The 18,021-nt window shown below is 44.8% G+C and overlaps 2 protein-coding genes across 2 annotated transcripts in view; both read left to right on the forward strand.

The window, feature by feature from the left end:
* LOC308079409 (dihydropyridine-sensitive L-type skeletal muscle calcium channel subunit alpha-1-like) overlaps positions 1-18,021 on the forward strand; it is a gene marked incomplete at its 5' end in the record, with an annotated part of 85,997 nt that overhangs the window by 1,423 nt on the left and 66,553 nt on the right. Inside the window, one exon of the mRNA XM_080420877.1 lies at positions 2,361-2,466. Coding sequence (XP_080277003.1) covers positions 2,361-2,466 — 106 coding nt within the window. The remainder of the gene's footprint in view (positions 1-2,360; positions 2,467-18,021) is intronic.
* On the forward strand, positions 12,876-13,334 carry LOC308082939 (DNA-directed RNA polymerases I, II, and III subunit RPABC3-like; the record flags this gene model as incomplete). Its single annotated transcript, XM_080425019.1, has 1 exon — positions 12,876-13,334. One exon carries the CDS (start codon positions 12,876-12,878, stop codon positions 13,332-13,334), a length of 459 nt encoding a protein of 152 aa, XP_080281145.1.

The following is an 18,021-nucleotide window of genomic DNA, read 5'->3' on the forward strand; positions in this document are numbered from 1 at the left end:
TATGAAAAAGTTTAATCTGCAACACAATTTCATACAATAGTGGGGGTCCCTGCTTCATCTCTCTCTCAGCTAAGGGGTACTTGGCCTGAAAAAACGTTGAAGACCCCTGGTGTAACCTTGGGTTTTAGATGTACTTTGTTTCGGTAGCGGCTGAAGGTCTTTCTAGAGGATGGACAGCTGTCTTCCCCGGTCACTCGCTAAAAACAGACATGCTAAGCTAGCTAGAATGCTGACTCACAGCCCAAAAACAACAGTCATTTACAAATCAATGTTACTGCCATACCTAGCATACGTATCTGTTCCCAATGTGATGTATTTTAAATAGCTGGACAGTTATATTGTCTGTGGACATAAAATATTAATGTCTTTACTATCTTCTGGCCAACACTAGTGCCTACTGTAAGCAGGCTAACAATATCCAGTTATGTGAACTTCACTATACTTAAACCCAGCCAAGCCGTTTCATATTTCGACAGTCAGCAGAAATACTGTATAGGGGTGTGCCGATACACTTTCACGATTTCTAAACATAAGGATTTCACGATACGATACGATACAATACAATATTGGGCTCACGATATCGATACGATACGATATATGGCACTTTTTTTATCGTAAAAATATATGGGGGGGAAAAAAAGCTTATGAAAATATATGGGGGGGGGGGGGGAATCAAATGCAAACAAATACTTCTGTTTTTGCATTATTATTATTGCAAAAAAAATTAAATAAAACGCCAAAACGATACATATCGCCACGAAAACGTATCGCGATATATCGCGGGACGATATATTGGCACACCCCTAATACTGTAGTAGTCAAACATCTATGAATGTGTGTGGTATCTAATGGGCTCTATGCACAGTAGTCATATTGGACAGAAATTGGGCCTCTTCCTTCCTTCCTTCCAATGATAACAATGATACTAATGAAAGCTCTGTTCCATTCTGGTCAAACAGAGTCAGGGTGCTGATATTGTGCATGTTGGCTCACTGGAAACACTCTGCTACACCAGTGGGTCTCAAAGTGGGATCCAGGGACCCTCATGGTTCCTTGAGGGGGTTCCAAATCGCCCCTTACAGGTGTGCAACTCTGAGAGTGTACAAGTGGAACCAAATGTACCCGTAAGGATCCATTTGGTTCCATCTGTTCCAAACATTTGAGAACCACTGCCCTACACTAAATGGAACAATTGAATTAGAATATTTGGGAAGGAAGTAAGGGAAGAGGTCCAATTTCGTTCCAATATGGCTGCTGTGCATTGAGCCTATGCACATTAAAAGTGTTCATTTATACTTGTGTAACTCAGAGAGTCTACAAATTCTAATAGGACCTATTTGAAGTTAAAATTAACCCTCAGGAATTGACATTACTGTAGATACATAGACACATTTCATCCAATCAGGAGAAAGAACTAAAACAGGATAAAGGATAAACAAGTGAAATTGGAGGTGATGACACAAAGAAATGAGCAGATATAATTGGAACTGGACCACTAATAGACCACCGAAGTCTGACGTCACTGCAGCTAGAGGGCGCTGTTCCGCTGGTTCGTGGCTTTATTTTTTGTGTTGAATTCCCAATGGGCAATCTTAGATCACGTCATATAGAACTGTGTTCCAAACATAAACACTCCACCCTGGCGATTTATATACTCTATATATACAAGTCTATGTAAGGCTGACTATATGGGAATCGCTATTGCAGGGTTCACAGATGGACAGGGCATGTAATGGACCATGTGAATGTAGGTCACTGGAACACAATGAGAGCAGAGGTATGATGCAAGACAGGTGCAGGGCTTCTTCGCAGTGCTGCACAATAACTAAGTATGCTTTTAATGTAGTATTGTACTTTTCCTTCATTTTAGTTTGACCCCTTTTTCTCCCCAATTTAATCGTTATGCCAATCTGATCTGATCTGGTACCACCCACATTTAGAACAGAGAAAATTCTCATTCTACTACTCTGCCACCAAAATGTGGAATGCCCTGACACCAAGGATGTGTCCAAACATTGGTATCTTTCTAAACTGGCCTGAAAAAAAAAACAGGAGACCACAAGGTCTTACTGTACCACATGCTTTATTCTGACGGTTCCAAATGGACCCTTACAGGTCTGTATGGTGGTCCTTGAATTGAGAACCACTGGTATTGTCATTGTATAGCATAACGTGAAGTCCACATGACAGTGTGACAACCGGTTCCGGAAACAGTTCCAAATGTGATGGAACCGATTCCGGTTCCTCAATGTTGGATCCGGTTCCTCTGGTTCCGGAGCCCAAACCTACTCATTGACTTAGAAGCGATGGTAGCCTTCATTCCATTGGTAGCAGGTGTGTTTCCTATGATTTAACTCCAGACCGTTTGAGATCATCATCCTGCTAGCTATCTTTGCTAACTGCGTGGCACTGGCCGTATACCTTCCCATGCCTGAGGAGGACAGCAACAACACCAACAGCAACCTGGTGAGTTTGCAATACCCACTAACATTATGACCCCATGCCTGAGCAGGACAGCAACAACACCAATTCAATACACACCAACATTATGATCCCATGCCTGCAGAGGACATTAACAACACCAGTTCAGACTGATATGTTATGTCACTAACCTGGAATAGTTGTTTAAATGACTTTGACCTCTAATGACATTCCTTTTTGTGCTGTTTTTCACTGTGAGCACTTTCACTCCTCAAGCTTTTGCACTGACCAAATGGACACTTTTTTGATTGGCATTGCACTGATAAATGTTATTATTTGTTTTATGACAAGATACGGTGAGACACTTATGAAGCACTGACTGTAATGGAGACTTTATTTGCTTTTTACTTCCGTATACCATTGATCTGTATTGTTGATGCTTCCTGTTTTGTTTTGCCTTGTATTGCTGTACACAACAACCTTTTAATTGTCCTTACTCTTTACCTGTTTCTCTGGAAACACTCTGCTACAGTACACCAGTAGGCTTTGTATCTTCATGTGGCTGGCTGCCTTTGAAAATGAATGGTAGCCTGTAGCTTTGTGTCTTCATGTGGCTGGCTGCGATTGAAAATTTATGGTAGCATGTAGCTTTGTGTCTTCATGTGGCTGGCTGCCATTGAAAATGAATGGTAGCCTGTAGCCCTGGTCCAGAGCGTTAGTGAGTTCTCTCTAACGCCCTGCCAGGCACTGGGCTCTGCGCTTGTACAAGGAATTCCACTGCCCTGCGAGGGCTCCAACAGCAGTGAAATTAAACAAAAGCATTTAGCTACACACCTAAAGAAAGGCTGTTTTGTGTTGTTGAAAGTCTGTTCTCGGAGGTGGGAAGCCTCTCAGCACCCCACCATCTCTGTAAAAGACTAGAAAATGGATGAGGATAGAACAGACAGACGGACAGACAGACAGACAGACAGACAGACAGACAGACAGACAGACAGACAGACAGACAGACAGACAGACAGACAAGTAGGATGTAATGTTGTGGTGTGGCCACATGTTGGAGCAGTGGTCTGGGGAAACAGACCCGGCTCTTCCTGGCTGCGCGTCTAAATGTCCATGAGCAAGGCACTGAAGCCAACTATTCCTGACACCAGTGGTGTGTGAAGGTGATGTATACATTTTTTGGGGGAAAGCACTTTTGGGGAAAATCCTTCCTGAACATTGCTCGATTCCAGATTGTGGAATTGACAGTGTTGCATTGTGGGTGGTTGTACTGGGGGAGCAGACTGGGCGGCCATAGCTGAATGGGTAGAGACAGTTCGGAGCCGTAATAGGTTTGTTTACGTTGATGACTGTTTGTAAACGCTGACAGACCTATTTGATTTAGCTCCAAAATATCATGTTTTCTTCTCTCGACACTCAGTCTCACAGTCTTTAGGAATGTGTGTGAAAATGTCTCACAGGCCCCATGTGAAGGTCCTCTCATTCACAGTCACACACATCTAGCTATGTGACACTGAGAGTGTGTTTGTCACGCCGAGGTCAGCAGGTCACTGGTTCAACGGTGGCCAAAGTCACTCCATCTCAGATGTCTGGTAAAAATAAACCCACTACTATCTGGCTTCAAAGGTGTCACTATGTCCATGCCTGTCATCACCTGTTATGACACTGACGTCTCATGGAGGTGCAGCAATGTGGCTTTAGAACCGGTGATCATTTTGACAGCAAATTTTGATTTAGTTTCAGTCTTTTGAATAAAATTCCATTTAGTTTTGGTCGTTATTTTAGTCATCTGAAATGTTTTAGTTAGTTAGTTAGTTAGTTAGTTAAAGTTTATCTCGGTCAATAAACCATACACACATATGGCATTTCATACAATAATCTAGGTTTAGTTGATTAAATATCATAAGATTTTACTCGACTAAATCTACAGTAGATTTAGGTGCTGTTCACACCTAAAGTTGAATTAAAAGTTCCGGATCAAGGACCGTAAATGTTTACATTGCTGCATTTTGCATTTGGTCTGGTTAGCGTTCCAACGGGACTTGTTAAGCAGACCAAAATGTGTAAACAAATGACACGCGGTCGTACAGGTCGTTCATATTGACAGTTAACATGTCTGGGGAAAATCACTTTGCTGCCATATGATAGATATAGCACAATGGAGCAACAGCAGCGCGTTGTGATTGTTTTCATTATAACATTTTTGAAAGATTGATGAGTGTCTACTGCTAAAGTCTAAGACAATATTTAATTATTGATCTAGCCTACACGAGTAGTGGTTTATTAAATTTTCCATATTGTTCTTCAATGAACACACAATGCAGAATGCACTGTGTTTTGGTTAACTTCCTATATTGGATCCACTATAAAGTCTGATTGCGTTCGTAACGAACCGGACGGTGGTTTGCTTGGAAGCGGACGGAGTTGGGACTTTTCAGGGAGACCATGGTCCGCTTGTTTGATCCGCACCAGAATTAGAATGCGTGTGCACGCCACTCCAAACGAACCGGACCATGGTCCCTTTTAAATGAACCAAACAGTCCTGGTGTGAACGGGCCCGACTAAAGTTTTTGTTGGAAGGTCGTGATGGCATCGCAATGACTGATTTATACTCTACAAGCTCACAATGCGTCTGCTATGAGAGCATTTTTTACACCCCCTTTACACCAGTGCTTCTCAAACATTTTCATGTCAAGGACGCTCAAATTAAAATGTATTTGTCCACGGACCCCGTCTGAGAATATTTTGTGCCATAGCCCCCCTTACACTATGTGTTGTTTAAATGTTTCTAAAACATTCCAAATGTTTCAAATGTTCTCAATATTTTTTTTTTTTAAATAGCAGATGTACAAGCTCCAACACGTCACATTGTGACTGCATTGTGACTGCATTGTGACTGCATTGTGAGTCGATGTATATTAGGTTTAAAGTGGTTAAACTGATTTTGATGCTATACTAACTGCCATGACATTTTCACATCGTTCCATCCCTATAGAGCATGCCTACAGAGATGCACACACAGATCAATGTCAACAGGGTTGGATTTGGGTCCGAGTCTCTGCTTTTGATATCCTCTCATCACCCCCATTATGATAGGGTCAGCTACTTTTGCTATGTGTAGTACAATGAAGAATGCAGGGCGTAAGTGGTTTATCAGTGGTTCTCAACCTTTTCAGGCTGCGACCCACAAAATAATCATATTTGAACTGGGGACCCCCAGTTTTTTGGAAACCACCTGTGTAGAAAATGCATCCATTTTTACAAGTGGAAGCATGGATATGGCCTCCAGGCTGACTGCCTAAAACAACACTCAGGACAACTGCATATGGCCTGTAGGTCGAGTTACTGAGGTGACGACAACCTGAATGACACGCAGGTTTCCAGGACAACGTGCCTGTGAGCACTGTCACCCAAGCATCTCTGTGCTGATGAGCCATGCTGTGCCTTGTTTGACACCGCACCACAGCAATAAATGGTTTTATACGCCTTCAGATGGGACATTAAACTTTTAAAAAGATCTGAAGCGTGATCAAGTCCTTAACCCATTAAAAGCGGGAAAACAACTGTTTCATTTTAGATTTTAGCTAGTACATTGGTTGGCTATTAAAAAATAGCTGATATACAAGCTCATAGCATGAGCTTGTAGATCTGCTATTTTTGAAAAATCGTTAACAAGAAAACATTTTTAACTCAAATATTTGCTTCTGGGGGTCCCTGGAACCAAATATTTTGAGATGGGGGTCGACAGCCAAACGCATAATTTTGGGGGTCCTTGACATGAAAAAGTGTGCGAACCACTGATATAGAAACATATGTTTTTCAGAAAACTGTTTTAATGGGTTAAGCTTCAGATCAGTCTGCAAGTGTTTCCAGGCTGCAGAGGCGGCAGGCGCACATGAAGGTTCCTTTGACAAGTTCAGTGTGAGCTTTAGGGACAGTGAGTAATCTGAAGACTCACCTCTTCAGACTCCACCTCACGTCCTCACCCCGTAGCACTTGACCCAGTCTTGACGACCATGCAGTCTTATGCAAATGCTTACTATGCAGTGGTGTAAAGTAACTAAGTACATGTACCCAAGTACTGTGCAATTTTGAGGTATTTGTACTTTACTTGAGTATTTCCAATTTCCAGTACTTTTACTTCTACTCCACTACACCTCAGAGGCAAATATTGTACTTTTACTCCACTACAATTATTTGAAAACTTTAGTTACTAGTTACTTTGTAGATTTTTATTATTTTTTTACAATACATACATTAACCACTTCAGCCCTATATACATTTCGGCCATTTGAAAATAGCCGATCTACAAGCTCACAATGCGTCGCGATGGGACACATTGTGAGCTTGTAGATCTGCTATTTTCTCAAGACTTTTAAACAAACTTGTAATGGGACATTCTGCATAATGAGTATTTTTACTTTTGGTACTTTAAGTACATTTTGATGCCAATACTTTTATACTTTTACTCAAGTACATTTTGAATTCCGGACTTTTGCTTGTAACAGAGTATTTCTACATTGTAGTATTGATACTTTTACTTAAGTAAAACACTATTAAACTGTTATTTAGATAGCATGTTATGTAGATAGATGCTAGGTTTGTTTGTTTACCTGGCATCCTTATAGTTTCTATAGCTTCAATGTACAGATGGTTTATTTTGTGATACCATATCATCCTGTTTTAGACTGATGCTGTTCATGGTTTACCTGTGATCCTAGTTTACTGAGGCACTACACCATCTCTCTGCATTGGATGTGTTTACCTTGCTTATTGTAAGTCAATCTGGATAAGAACGTCTGATAAATGCCTACATTGTAAATTGTAACAGGGAGTCGCTTGAACTTAAACTGATACTGGTTATCACCTCAAATCCTCTAGTCGTAGTGAAACGGTTACAACTGTTACAACTGAGTTACAACTGTAGTCGCTTGTTTCCATGTTCACCAAATCTCTTTGCCAAAAAGAACTGATCTACAAGGTCAAAGCGCAAAAGGCGGGGCGGATATGTGCCGGTCCAATGCCGGCCGGAGCCGCCGCGGGGCCGGCCCGTGCGGCGGTCCCGCGGATTAGGAGACACTGCCGCGCCAGAGGAAACACTGCCGCGGCTGTTGTCGGCAGTTACCAGCGACGCCGCGGCTTCTGCCGCTGCCGGAGAATGCACTCGCTCTCCCTCCAAAATGGGTTAAGCGAATTATCTGGGGAACACCCAAAATCATTTGCACAGGTTGAGAACCACTGCCATAGAGCATGATTAGTGGCCTTTTTGGTTCTCAAAGTGAGTCCTTCAGGGTTCCCTAGCTAAATGAGTTAGTTGCATCAAAATCCGATTAACCACTTTAACCCAATTTTACCGTTCAGCATATCGACACATTGCCATACGACACGTTGTGAGCTTGTCGACCTGCTATTTTCCAAATATGTGGGAAAATGTCGAAAAATCTCGAATAATTTTCTCATATGGGGGTCCCTGACACCGACTCTTTTCTGATCGGGGTTTGAGGCCAAAAGCATTTGGTCGTCCTTGCCATGACACTGTCTGTCTGTCTGTCTGTCTCACGCGTGTGCACACACACACACACACACACACACACACACACACACACACACACACACACACACACACACACACACACACACACACACACACACACACACAGTGTATGGTGTCCTTGAACTCAGGTGATAGAGGGGAACAGGTGTGTATGGATGTATGACTTATATTTAGACCCCCCCCCCGCCAAGCCCACTTGTATGATTACTGTGTGTATAATAATGTCTCTCTCTGTGAGTGTGAGTGTGAGTGTGTATGTGTGTATGTGTGTGTGTGTGTGTGTGTGCGTGCGTGCGTGAGTTTAGAGTAAAACTTGCAAATAATATATTTTCTGCTGATCAGTGTTATCTGCCTGCGCTGCCTGCCTGTCTCTCTGCCTCTCTGTCTGTCTGTCTGTCTGTCTTATCTATCTATCTATCTATCTATCTATCTATCTATCTATCTATCTATCTATCTATCTATCTATCTATCTATCTATCTATCTATCTATCTATCTATCTATCTATCTATCTATCTATCTATCTATCTATCTAGATGGACATATTGCTGGTCAGTCTTAGGGTCAGTTGGTAGGGGACATGGGCCCATGGGTCTCTGTGTCTCCCAGCTGTTCCTCATCTGAGCCATTCCTGGGATGCCTCTGGAAATGCTGTGTGTGTGTGTGTGTGTGTGTGTGTGTGTGCGTGTGCGTGTGCGTGTGCGTGTGCGTGTGAGAGAGAGAGAGAGAGAGAGAGAGAGAGAGAGAGAGAGAGAGAGAGAGGAACCGGAATCGTTTCCATCACATTTGGAACAGTCTCCGGAACCGGTTTTTGTCACACTGTCAGAGCTGGTATGTGGACTTCATGTCTGATAGACAATTACAATAACAGTGGTTCTCAAACGTTTTAATTTCAATGGTCAACCTAACTCTGAGAGTGTACAAGTGGAACCAAATGGACCCGTACACTCTCAGAGTTACAGACCTATAAGGGTCCATTTGGAACCCCTATCCACAAGTTTCCGAGGGTGTTGTGGGCATCACTTCCTGTCGATTTGATCCCTGATCCCTGATCAAATCGACAGGAAGTGATGCCCACCATGCCCTAGGAAACTTGTGGATAGGAATGGTTAAAAGGAACCGTTAAGGAATGGGACCATATCCTCTATGCACAGCAGCCATATTGGAGAGAAATTGGGCCTCTTCTTACTTCTTTCACACGTGTTACCAATGATACTAATTAAGGCTCTGTTCCAAACAGAGTCAGGGTGCTGATATTGTGCATGTTGGCTCACTGGAAACACTCTGCTACATGCACAGTGGGTCTCAAAGTGTGGTCCAGGGACACTTATGGTTCCTTGAGGGGGTTCCAAATGGCCCCTTAACACTCGCGTGACTAGCCTCGTCATTGTTCTATGTAATGGCTGATTTGCATTTCACTGTCCGCCTGGTCAATTAAGGGACTTCTCTCCTCTAGGCCTACAATGAAATAGAAATAACTACTGCTTTGTCCCCATAAATCTAACCACTAAATGTTGTATTTTTGTTCTGAGCAATCGGTTGCTTCTCTCTCTCTCTCTCTCGCTCTCTAGCTTGCGCTCTGTCTCGGTGATGCCATGTATAAGCGACTTTGGGCTTGTTTTTGTATTAAGTCAAAAGAACTATTAAGTCAAAAAAACATTGCTCTCCGTCCATTGCATAAACTTGTGCAGACAACTCGCTTGCTTTCGACATCAGGGCATCTCTCTCTCTCTCTCTCTCTCTCGCTCGCTCCCACACACACTCAGACAAACACACAGCATGCAGTAACATTTTCATAGACCTGGCTGCTTATTTCTCTTGCAAACACATTTGGCAACACTGCCTGCATGTAACTAATGCTGCGCCAAGAGATCTGATCTACAAGCAGAGGGCGCGTCAGGCAGCGACTGTTTTATGTTTGCAGATCAGATATTTAGCGCAGGAATGAGCACATTTGTGGAACATACCGATGTGTTCACTTGTTGCGCTGACATGGGGAGGAGAGGAGACGCTTTTGTCAGCAAGTGGACAGCTGATAGAAGGAGACGCTTTACGCTCAGGCAATAATGTGAATATTATTATTATGAATAATAATATTGGTTTGTCAAGAGATATCCATGTGTTTTGGACAATGGTGATAGTGACGTAATTAGACAGAGGCTTCAGTGGTTCATATAGGCTATCCATGTTTCTCTAAAGAGTTTAATGTAACGCTACAGATCGCACTGTTTTATACGCTTTTTTTATACAGATTTTACATACAGAATCTGCAGTTTCCAATACAAGTTAGCCTATTTTATAATGTTTCTACCTGCCTGCAACAACATATGTGAGCTCACTGACTGAGCAGAGTGCAATTGAAATGTTAATAGCTATTTAAAAGACAATGGAACCCCCGTGTGGGGGAGAAGGTGTCAGCTCGTCTGGAGCACAGAGGGGAGACAGTAGCCTATAGAATAGCTGGAAAAAACGGCCTTCTGACCTGAAAGTCAGGCAGTGTATGGGATGGTGAAACCCCAGTCATGAGAGTGTTAAAAGGTGTGTAACTCTGAGAGTGTACAAATGGAACCAAATGGACCCGTAATGAACTCTCAGAGTTATGGGGGTCCTTGAAATTAAAAGGTTTGAGAACCACTGTGCTACAGTGAAATGGAACAGAGCCTTCATTAGTATCATTGGTAAAAACCTGTGAAGGAAGTAAGGAAGACCCCCAAAAAAGAGGCCTTTTGCTTGTTGTGCATAGAGCCTATTAAGAGGGAATCGTTAAGTTACCGGAATCGTTAAAATCCTAAAGGATCTGAACCCTGGGTGTGGTCAGGTGCATTATTGGCACATTGCTATTTTAGGTGGAGTGAGAAAGGTCAGCACCTTAGACCAGCTGTGACCTGTTCTCCAGTCCAGCGCTGACCCCATGCAGGGCAGTATAAACAATTTGTCGACCACTTGATGCGTTCATTAATCCTATTATTATTAGCCAGTGTTGTAAAGTAAAGTACATTTACTCAAGTACTGTACTTAAGCAGAATTCTGAGGTACTTTTACTTTACTGGAGTATTTCCAATCGTCAATACTTTTACTTTTACTCCACTACAATTATTTGAAAACTTTAGTTACTAGTTAATTTGCAGATATAATATATTACATTATAAAACATACATTAACCACTTTAGCCCTATTTTATACCTAGGCTATTTGAAAATAGCTGATGTTGTGAACTGATAGATCTGCTATTTTCAAACATTTAGGACTTTTACTTTTGGTACTTTAAGTACATTTTGATACCAATACTTTTGTACTTTTACTCAAGTTTTTCCACCACTGTTATTAGCTGCTCGGCACTCGTTGAGACCAGGATAAAGATCCCAAGGATTCGTCAGTGATGTCACTTTCATGCAGCAGATTTAGTCGACTAAAATGTGTTTTGGCGTGCCTTGAAAATAGCAGATCTACAAGCTGTGTAGATCGTCTATTTTCAAAGCGTGACATCCGCACACAGACAAGCATAGTTCTACTGGATCTCTTCTCCATAGTCCCTCCCTAACATTTTAGTCTAGTTTTTGTCATAGTTTTAGTCAATGAAATGAAAGGAGAATTTTGTAGGCATATCTGTTTTACTGAAATCACGTTTTAAATACTTCCACCCTCCGGTCTCCAGAATGGCGGGCGGAAGTATCGCGAGAAGAGATTTAAAACGGGATTTCAGTAAAACAGATCTGTAAACAACAATGGCGGCGCCCATGTAGCGATAGCATAGCAGTGACATCAGACGGACCACACACTACAGATATATACAAGAAAAACTATTTTCGAGCGACAGAAATAAGCGGATTTAGCCAAGATCTAAAGACGGCCGTTCTGAGCTGCGGTTTGGGGGGTCCTCGAAATGGAGAGCTTGGCTCGTTATGAATTGGGGGTCCAGGATCACTCTCATCATGACTTAATAACCTCAAATCAAGGTAGGAAAACACTTAGGGCAAAATTCTCCTTTAACACTGAATTATTGATTCTATTAGATGGTCACACACTTTCACTTTTCCTCAGCAGAACATTGTGAGTGTCTTTTCCGACTTCTCCAAATAATTTAAATAGCAATGTGCCCAGCAGCTCAAGCGCATTATTAAGATCTTAAACAAAATGGGAGAAGACATTCTGATTGGTCTTATGTTATGCCCAAAATACACCCATGACTAATTTAATAAATATTGAATACAACCCCCCTTGCACCCAGCGCTGCAGCTTTGCACCCTCGATGCATTTGCATCCTGCATTTTACACTGCGTGTCACCGTGTGCCCGTGGATCATCTAAATAGGGCCCATACACTCTTGGAACTACGTTGTTTTTATGGCGTGCAAGACTCCAGCGGGACAAGCCGTCTAGAAGAGTGTGTGTGTGTGTGTGTGTGTGTGTGTGTGTGTGTGTGTGTGTGTGTGTGTGTGTGTGTGTGCGAGAGAGAGAGAGAGTCCGATCTCCCAAATCTCCTGACAATTGAACTGATCTAGACGCATTCAGAAGCCCAAGGACTGGATGTTTTATGCTTTTTGATATTCAGCTTTTTAGACCTTTCATTCCATAGGCAGTCAATGGAGCGGAAAATACTTCCAAATTTGGAAATCAGTTTGACGTCACACTGATATGACATCGCTGTTTTGCGGGGAGAATAATGAATAAATAGCGGGGCATCATAAGCGGCGATCATACGTTTGACACAAAGTAACAGAGTAGCGTAGTAGTTTGTGTGCAAGCTCCATCGTTTTTGTTAAACTGGGAGAGCAAAGAGAAACCGCAGGGGTACAAATAAAAAAATAAAGAAATAAGAACGTGCCTACAAACAAAGCATAATCCATCTGAATACTGCTACAATACCCAGAAGTGCGACCAATGCTCATAGCCCCGGACAGACATGGCTGGGATATTGTTCGAAGATCTTTTCGACGTGAAGGACATCGACCCCGACGGCAAGAAGTTTGACCGAGTGTCCCGTCTGCATTGCGAGAGCGAGTCCTTCAAAATGGATCTGGTGTTGGACGTGAACACCCAGATCTACCCCGTGGAGCTCGGCGGAAAATTCCGCCTGGTCATCGCCAGCACGTTGTACGCGGACGGCACACCCGACGACGGCGAGTTCAACCCTCAGCAGGACGAGCGGCGGGCGTCCCGGGCGGACCAGTTTGACTACGTGATGTACGGGAAGGTGTACCGCATCGAGGGGGACGAGACGTCGACGGAGGCGGCCACGCGCCTCGCCGCGTACGTGTCCTATGGCGGTCTGCTCATGAGGCTGCAGGGAGATGCCAACAATCTGCACGGGTTCGAGGTGGACGCCAGGGTTTATCTGTTCATGAAGAAACTGAACTACTAAACCAAGAGGTCTTCAACGTTTTTCAGGCCAAGGAGCCCTTAGCTGAGAGAGAGATGAAGCAGGGGACCCATTGTATAAAATTGTGTTGCAGATCATTTTTCATAGATTTTATAGATAGCTTCAGTAACTTGTTTAAATCAATTAAGCAATATTACACGAGAGGGTGTGCTTTGTCGTGATTATTGTCACGACAGTGATGTGGTCGGGAAGAGGCTGAGACGAGTTCCGCAAGCATCACTGTAGTGCCAATAATCACGGTAAAGCTGCCGTTGAGTGTAATATTGCGATTATACAACAGTTACCATCAAAATAAAACGTATAAAAATGTATTCATATTGTGGGGTAAATGGTAAATGGTGCATTTATATAGCGCTTTTATCCAAAGCGCTTTACATATATTGTGCATTACATTCACCCATTCACACACACATTCATACACCGATGGTGGAGGAAACCATGCAAGGCACCAACCTGCTCATCGGGAGCAATTAGGGGTTCAGTGTCTTGCTTAAGGGCACTTCGACACTAACTCTGGGGAGCCCCCAGCCCGGGGGGCTCCCCCAGATCGAACCAATCCCCAACCAATCAGATCAAACTGGGAACCTTGCGGTTTCCAGTTCACTCTACCCGGCCACTCTACCCCCGAGCCACTGCCGCCCCTATGGGGCATTTCGCTCTCAAAATAACAACCTTTCTGCGAGTGTTGCCTCTGTTATCCTGGAAACACATGATGGGGTCTGACAGAGACCGAGTCCCTGTTTATTTAGCAGTCCAGACCCAACATTGACATGGCTGTGCGTTAGACAACTTTTCCCAAACTGAACACAGAGAAACAAAACTTAAAAAAAACGTAACTGTTTGCTCAATCTCATTGTAATTAAGATATTCAATAGAATTATATATTTTTTTAATGGCAGATTTAGCTACTACGTCCCAAGCAAACTGCTAGCATAGCCACTTAAAAAAATAAATAAAGTTCCTATCACACAAAGATTTGGTGGCCCCCCTGTAGTAACTCTCAGGACCCCCTACGGGTCCCAGACCCCCTGTTGAAGATCCGTTTCCTAAACAATCTCCATGGCTTTGAGGTGGACTCCACTGAACAATTCACTAGTAAAGACCACACCATCAAACAGAGGAACGATTGAGTTGTATTTATTTGAAAATTGGTTGGATGGGAAGGGGACAGGGGAATGCATGATGTGTGTGGTGCCACTGTGTGTATGTGGTGCCACTGTGGAGAGAGGGTTATTGTGAGGTCCCGTTGTTGGGAATAGTTACAGACATTGCATGCATTACATTGTTACATGGGGGTAGGGGGTCCCGTTGTTGGGATGTGATAGGGAGGAGGGTGTGGGGGGGTTGTAGGGGGTCCCGTTGTTGGGAGGAAAGGGGGTCCCGTTGTTGGGAGGAAAGGGGGTCCCGTTGTTGGGAGGAAAGGGGGTCCCGTTGTTGGGAGGAAAGGGGGTCCCGTTGTTGGGAGGAAAGGGGGTCCCGTTGTTGGGAGGAAAGGGGGTCCCGTTGTTGGGAGGAAAGGGGGTCCCGTTAGTGGGGGAAAGGGGGTCCCGTTGTTGGGAGGAGGGGGAAAGGGAGGAGGGGTGGAGGGCGGAGGGAGATGAGAACGAATGGACGGAGGCGGGTTGGTGTAGGGCGGCGCCTAGGAGAGGGGATGAAGGGGAGGAGGGGAGGGATGAGTGGCGGGATGGGTGGCCTGAAGAAGGCGACGGGGAGGATGATGAAGGGGGAAGAGGGAGGATGGATGGGAGGATGGATGGGAGGATGGATGTAGGGGTTAGAGGGGAGGTAGGGAGGAGGGATGGAGAGGAGCGGGCGGGGGGCCGGGCCGTCTGAGGCACGGACCCTGGTTAGAGTGGCTTTGGGGCCCGTGGCCCGTCTGCGACCTAGTCGCGCCGAGACCCCCCGCCTTTGAGACCTAGAGGAGACATGTGTGGGAGAGGAGGAACAGGTCAGTTTTCAGCAAGGTTAGTTTTGAGCATGGGGAGGAGAAGGGGAGGTGGCGGGATGCAAGAAACATTGAGCATGAATGGGAGCGGGCATGGCTTGGTATAAATACAACCCTTGATTAGTTTGGAAGGAGGAGATAAGGGAGGAGTTGTTATCAACGCCATCGCAAGCAGGTGAGCTTGGGAGGAGTTGATATCGGCCAGATTGGAGGCGATTACGAGGGGGAGGAGATAGTTATCCGGTGTGGTCTTCCCTCCTGAACTTACATTGTACCAACTGCATTTCACTAGTAAAGACCACACCATCAAACAGAGGAACGATTGAGTTGTATTTATTTGAAAATTGGTTGGATGGGAAGGGGACAGGGGAATGCATGATGTGTGTGGTGCCACTGTGTGTATGTGGTGCCACTGTGGAGAGAGGGTTATTGTGAGGTCCCGTTGTTGGGAATAGTTACAGACATTGCATGCATTACATTGTTACATGGGGGTAGGGGGTCCCGTTGTTGGGATGTGATAGGGAGGAGGGTGTGGGGGGGTTGTAGGGGGTCCCGTTGTTGGGAGGAAAGGGGGTCCCGTTGTTGGGAGGAAAGGGGGTCCCGTTGTTGGGAGGAAAGGGGGTCCCGTTGTTGGGAGGAAAGGGGGTCCCGTTGTTGGGAGGAAAGGGGGTCCCGTTGTTGGGAGGAAAGGGGGTCCCGTTAGTGGGGGAAAGGGGGTCCCGTTGTTGGGAGGAGGGGGAAAGGGAGGAGGGGTGGAGGGCGGAGGGAGATGAGAACGAATGGACGGAGGCGGGTTGGTGTAGGGCGGCGCCTAGGAGAGGGGATGAAGGGGAGGAGGGGAGGGATGAGTGGCGGGATGGGTGGCCTGAAGAAGGCGACGGGGAGGATGATGAAGGGGGAAGAGGGAGGATGGATGGGAGGATGGATGGGAGGATGGATGTAGGGGTTAGAGGGGAGGTAGGGAGGAGGGATGGAGAGGAGCGGGCGGGGGGCCGGGCCGTCTGAGGCACGGACCCTGGTTAGAGTGGCTTTGGGGCCCGTGGCCCGTCTGCGACCTAGTCGCGCCGAGACCCCAAAGAATGGTGCATGTTGTTAGCGGATGAGTGCGGTGTGGGCTAGGAGGAGATCGTGGGAATTGGAGCGGATGTATGTATGGTACGCCTGCGATGACCACCTACCCAGGATTTGAATTACGTGCTCGGGGACGCCTTTCCGGGAGGCTGTGGAGGCTGCGCCTATACGGAAGGAGTGACCTGAGAAGTGGTTCGCGGCGTAGCCGGCTTTGGTGAGAACGGAGCGGAGGTGGTGGTGAAACCAGGTGCGGGTGACTATGGAACCGGTTTCTGAGATGAACAGGGGGTCGGATGGTGAGGCGTTTTGGGACTGTCGGATGGCGAGGTGGCGGACGAGTGGCTCGTATGGGCTGAGGGGTGAGTCTAGTTTGAAAAGGTGAATGGGGGTGGACGTTCCGAACTGGTCAGTCTTACTGTGCTTGAGGGTGTAGATGAGGGTGGATGGGCTGAGGACGGATAAGTCGGACAGACAGGGGTGGCGAGCCGGGTCGAATCTAGTGTTGGCGGATGTGAATTCGGAGCAGCGGAGGAACCCGTAGAAAGCCAGGAGGAAAAGGGACTCTAGTGTGGAGTTGGTGAGTGGGTCTGAGTGACCAATCGTCAATACTTTTACTTTTACTCCACTACAATTATTTGAAAACTTTAGTTACTAGTTAATTTGCAGATATAATATATTACATTATAAAACATACATTAACCACTTTAGCCCTATTTTATACCTAGGCTATTTGAAAATAGCTGATGTTGTGAACTGATAGATCTGCTATTTTCAAACATTTAGGACTTTTACTTTTGGTACTTTAAGTACATTTTGATACCAATACTTTTGTACTTTTACTCAAGTTTTTCCACCACTGTTATTAGCTGCTCGGCACTCGTTGAGACCAGGATAAAGATCCCAAGGATTCGTCAGTGATGTCACTTTCATGCAGCAGATTTAGTCGACTAAAATGTGTTTTGGCGTGCCTTGAAAATAGCAGATCTACAAGCTGTGTAGATCGTCTATTTTCAAAGCGTGACATCCGCACACAGACAAGCATAGTTCTACTGGATCTCTTCTCCATAGTCCCTCCCTAACATTTTAGTCTAGTTTTTGTCATAGTTTTAGTCAATGAAATGAAAGGAGAATTTTGTAGGCATATCTGTTTTACTGAAATCACGTTTTAAATACTTCCACCCTCCGGTCTCCAGAATGGCGGGCGGAAGTATCGCGAGAAGAGATTTAAAACGGGATTTCAGTAAAACAGATCTGTAAACAACAATGGCGGCGCCCATGTAGCGATAGCATAGCAGTGACATCAGACGGACCACACACTACAGATATATACAAGAAAAACTATTTTCGAGCGACAGAAATAAGCGGATTTAGCCAAGATCTAAAGACGGCCGTTCTGAGCTGCGGTTTGGGGGGTCCTCGAAATGGAGAGCTTGGCTCGTTATGAATTGGGGGTCCAGGATCACTCTCATCATGACTTAATAACCTCAAATCAAGGTAGGAAAACACTTAGGGCAAAATTCTCCTTTAACACTGAATTATTGATTCTATTAGATGGTCACACACTTTCACTTTTCCTCAGCAGAACATTGTGAGTGTCTTTTCCGACTTCTCCAAATAATTTAAATAGCAATGTGCCCAGCAGCTCAAGCGCAT

This window comes from Gymnoscopelus braueri (genome assembly GCF_963280865.1).
Source record: "Gymnoscopelus braueri genome assembly, chromosome: 3".
In the NCBI taxonomy this organism is placed as follows: Eukaryota; Metazoa; Chordata; class Actinopteri; order Myctophiformes; family Myctophidae; genus Gymnoscopelus; species Gymnoscopelus braueri.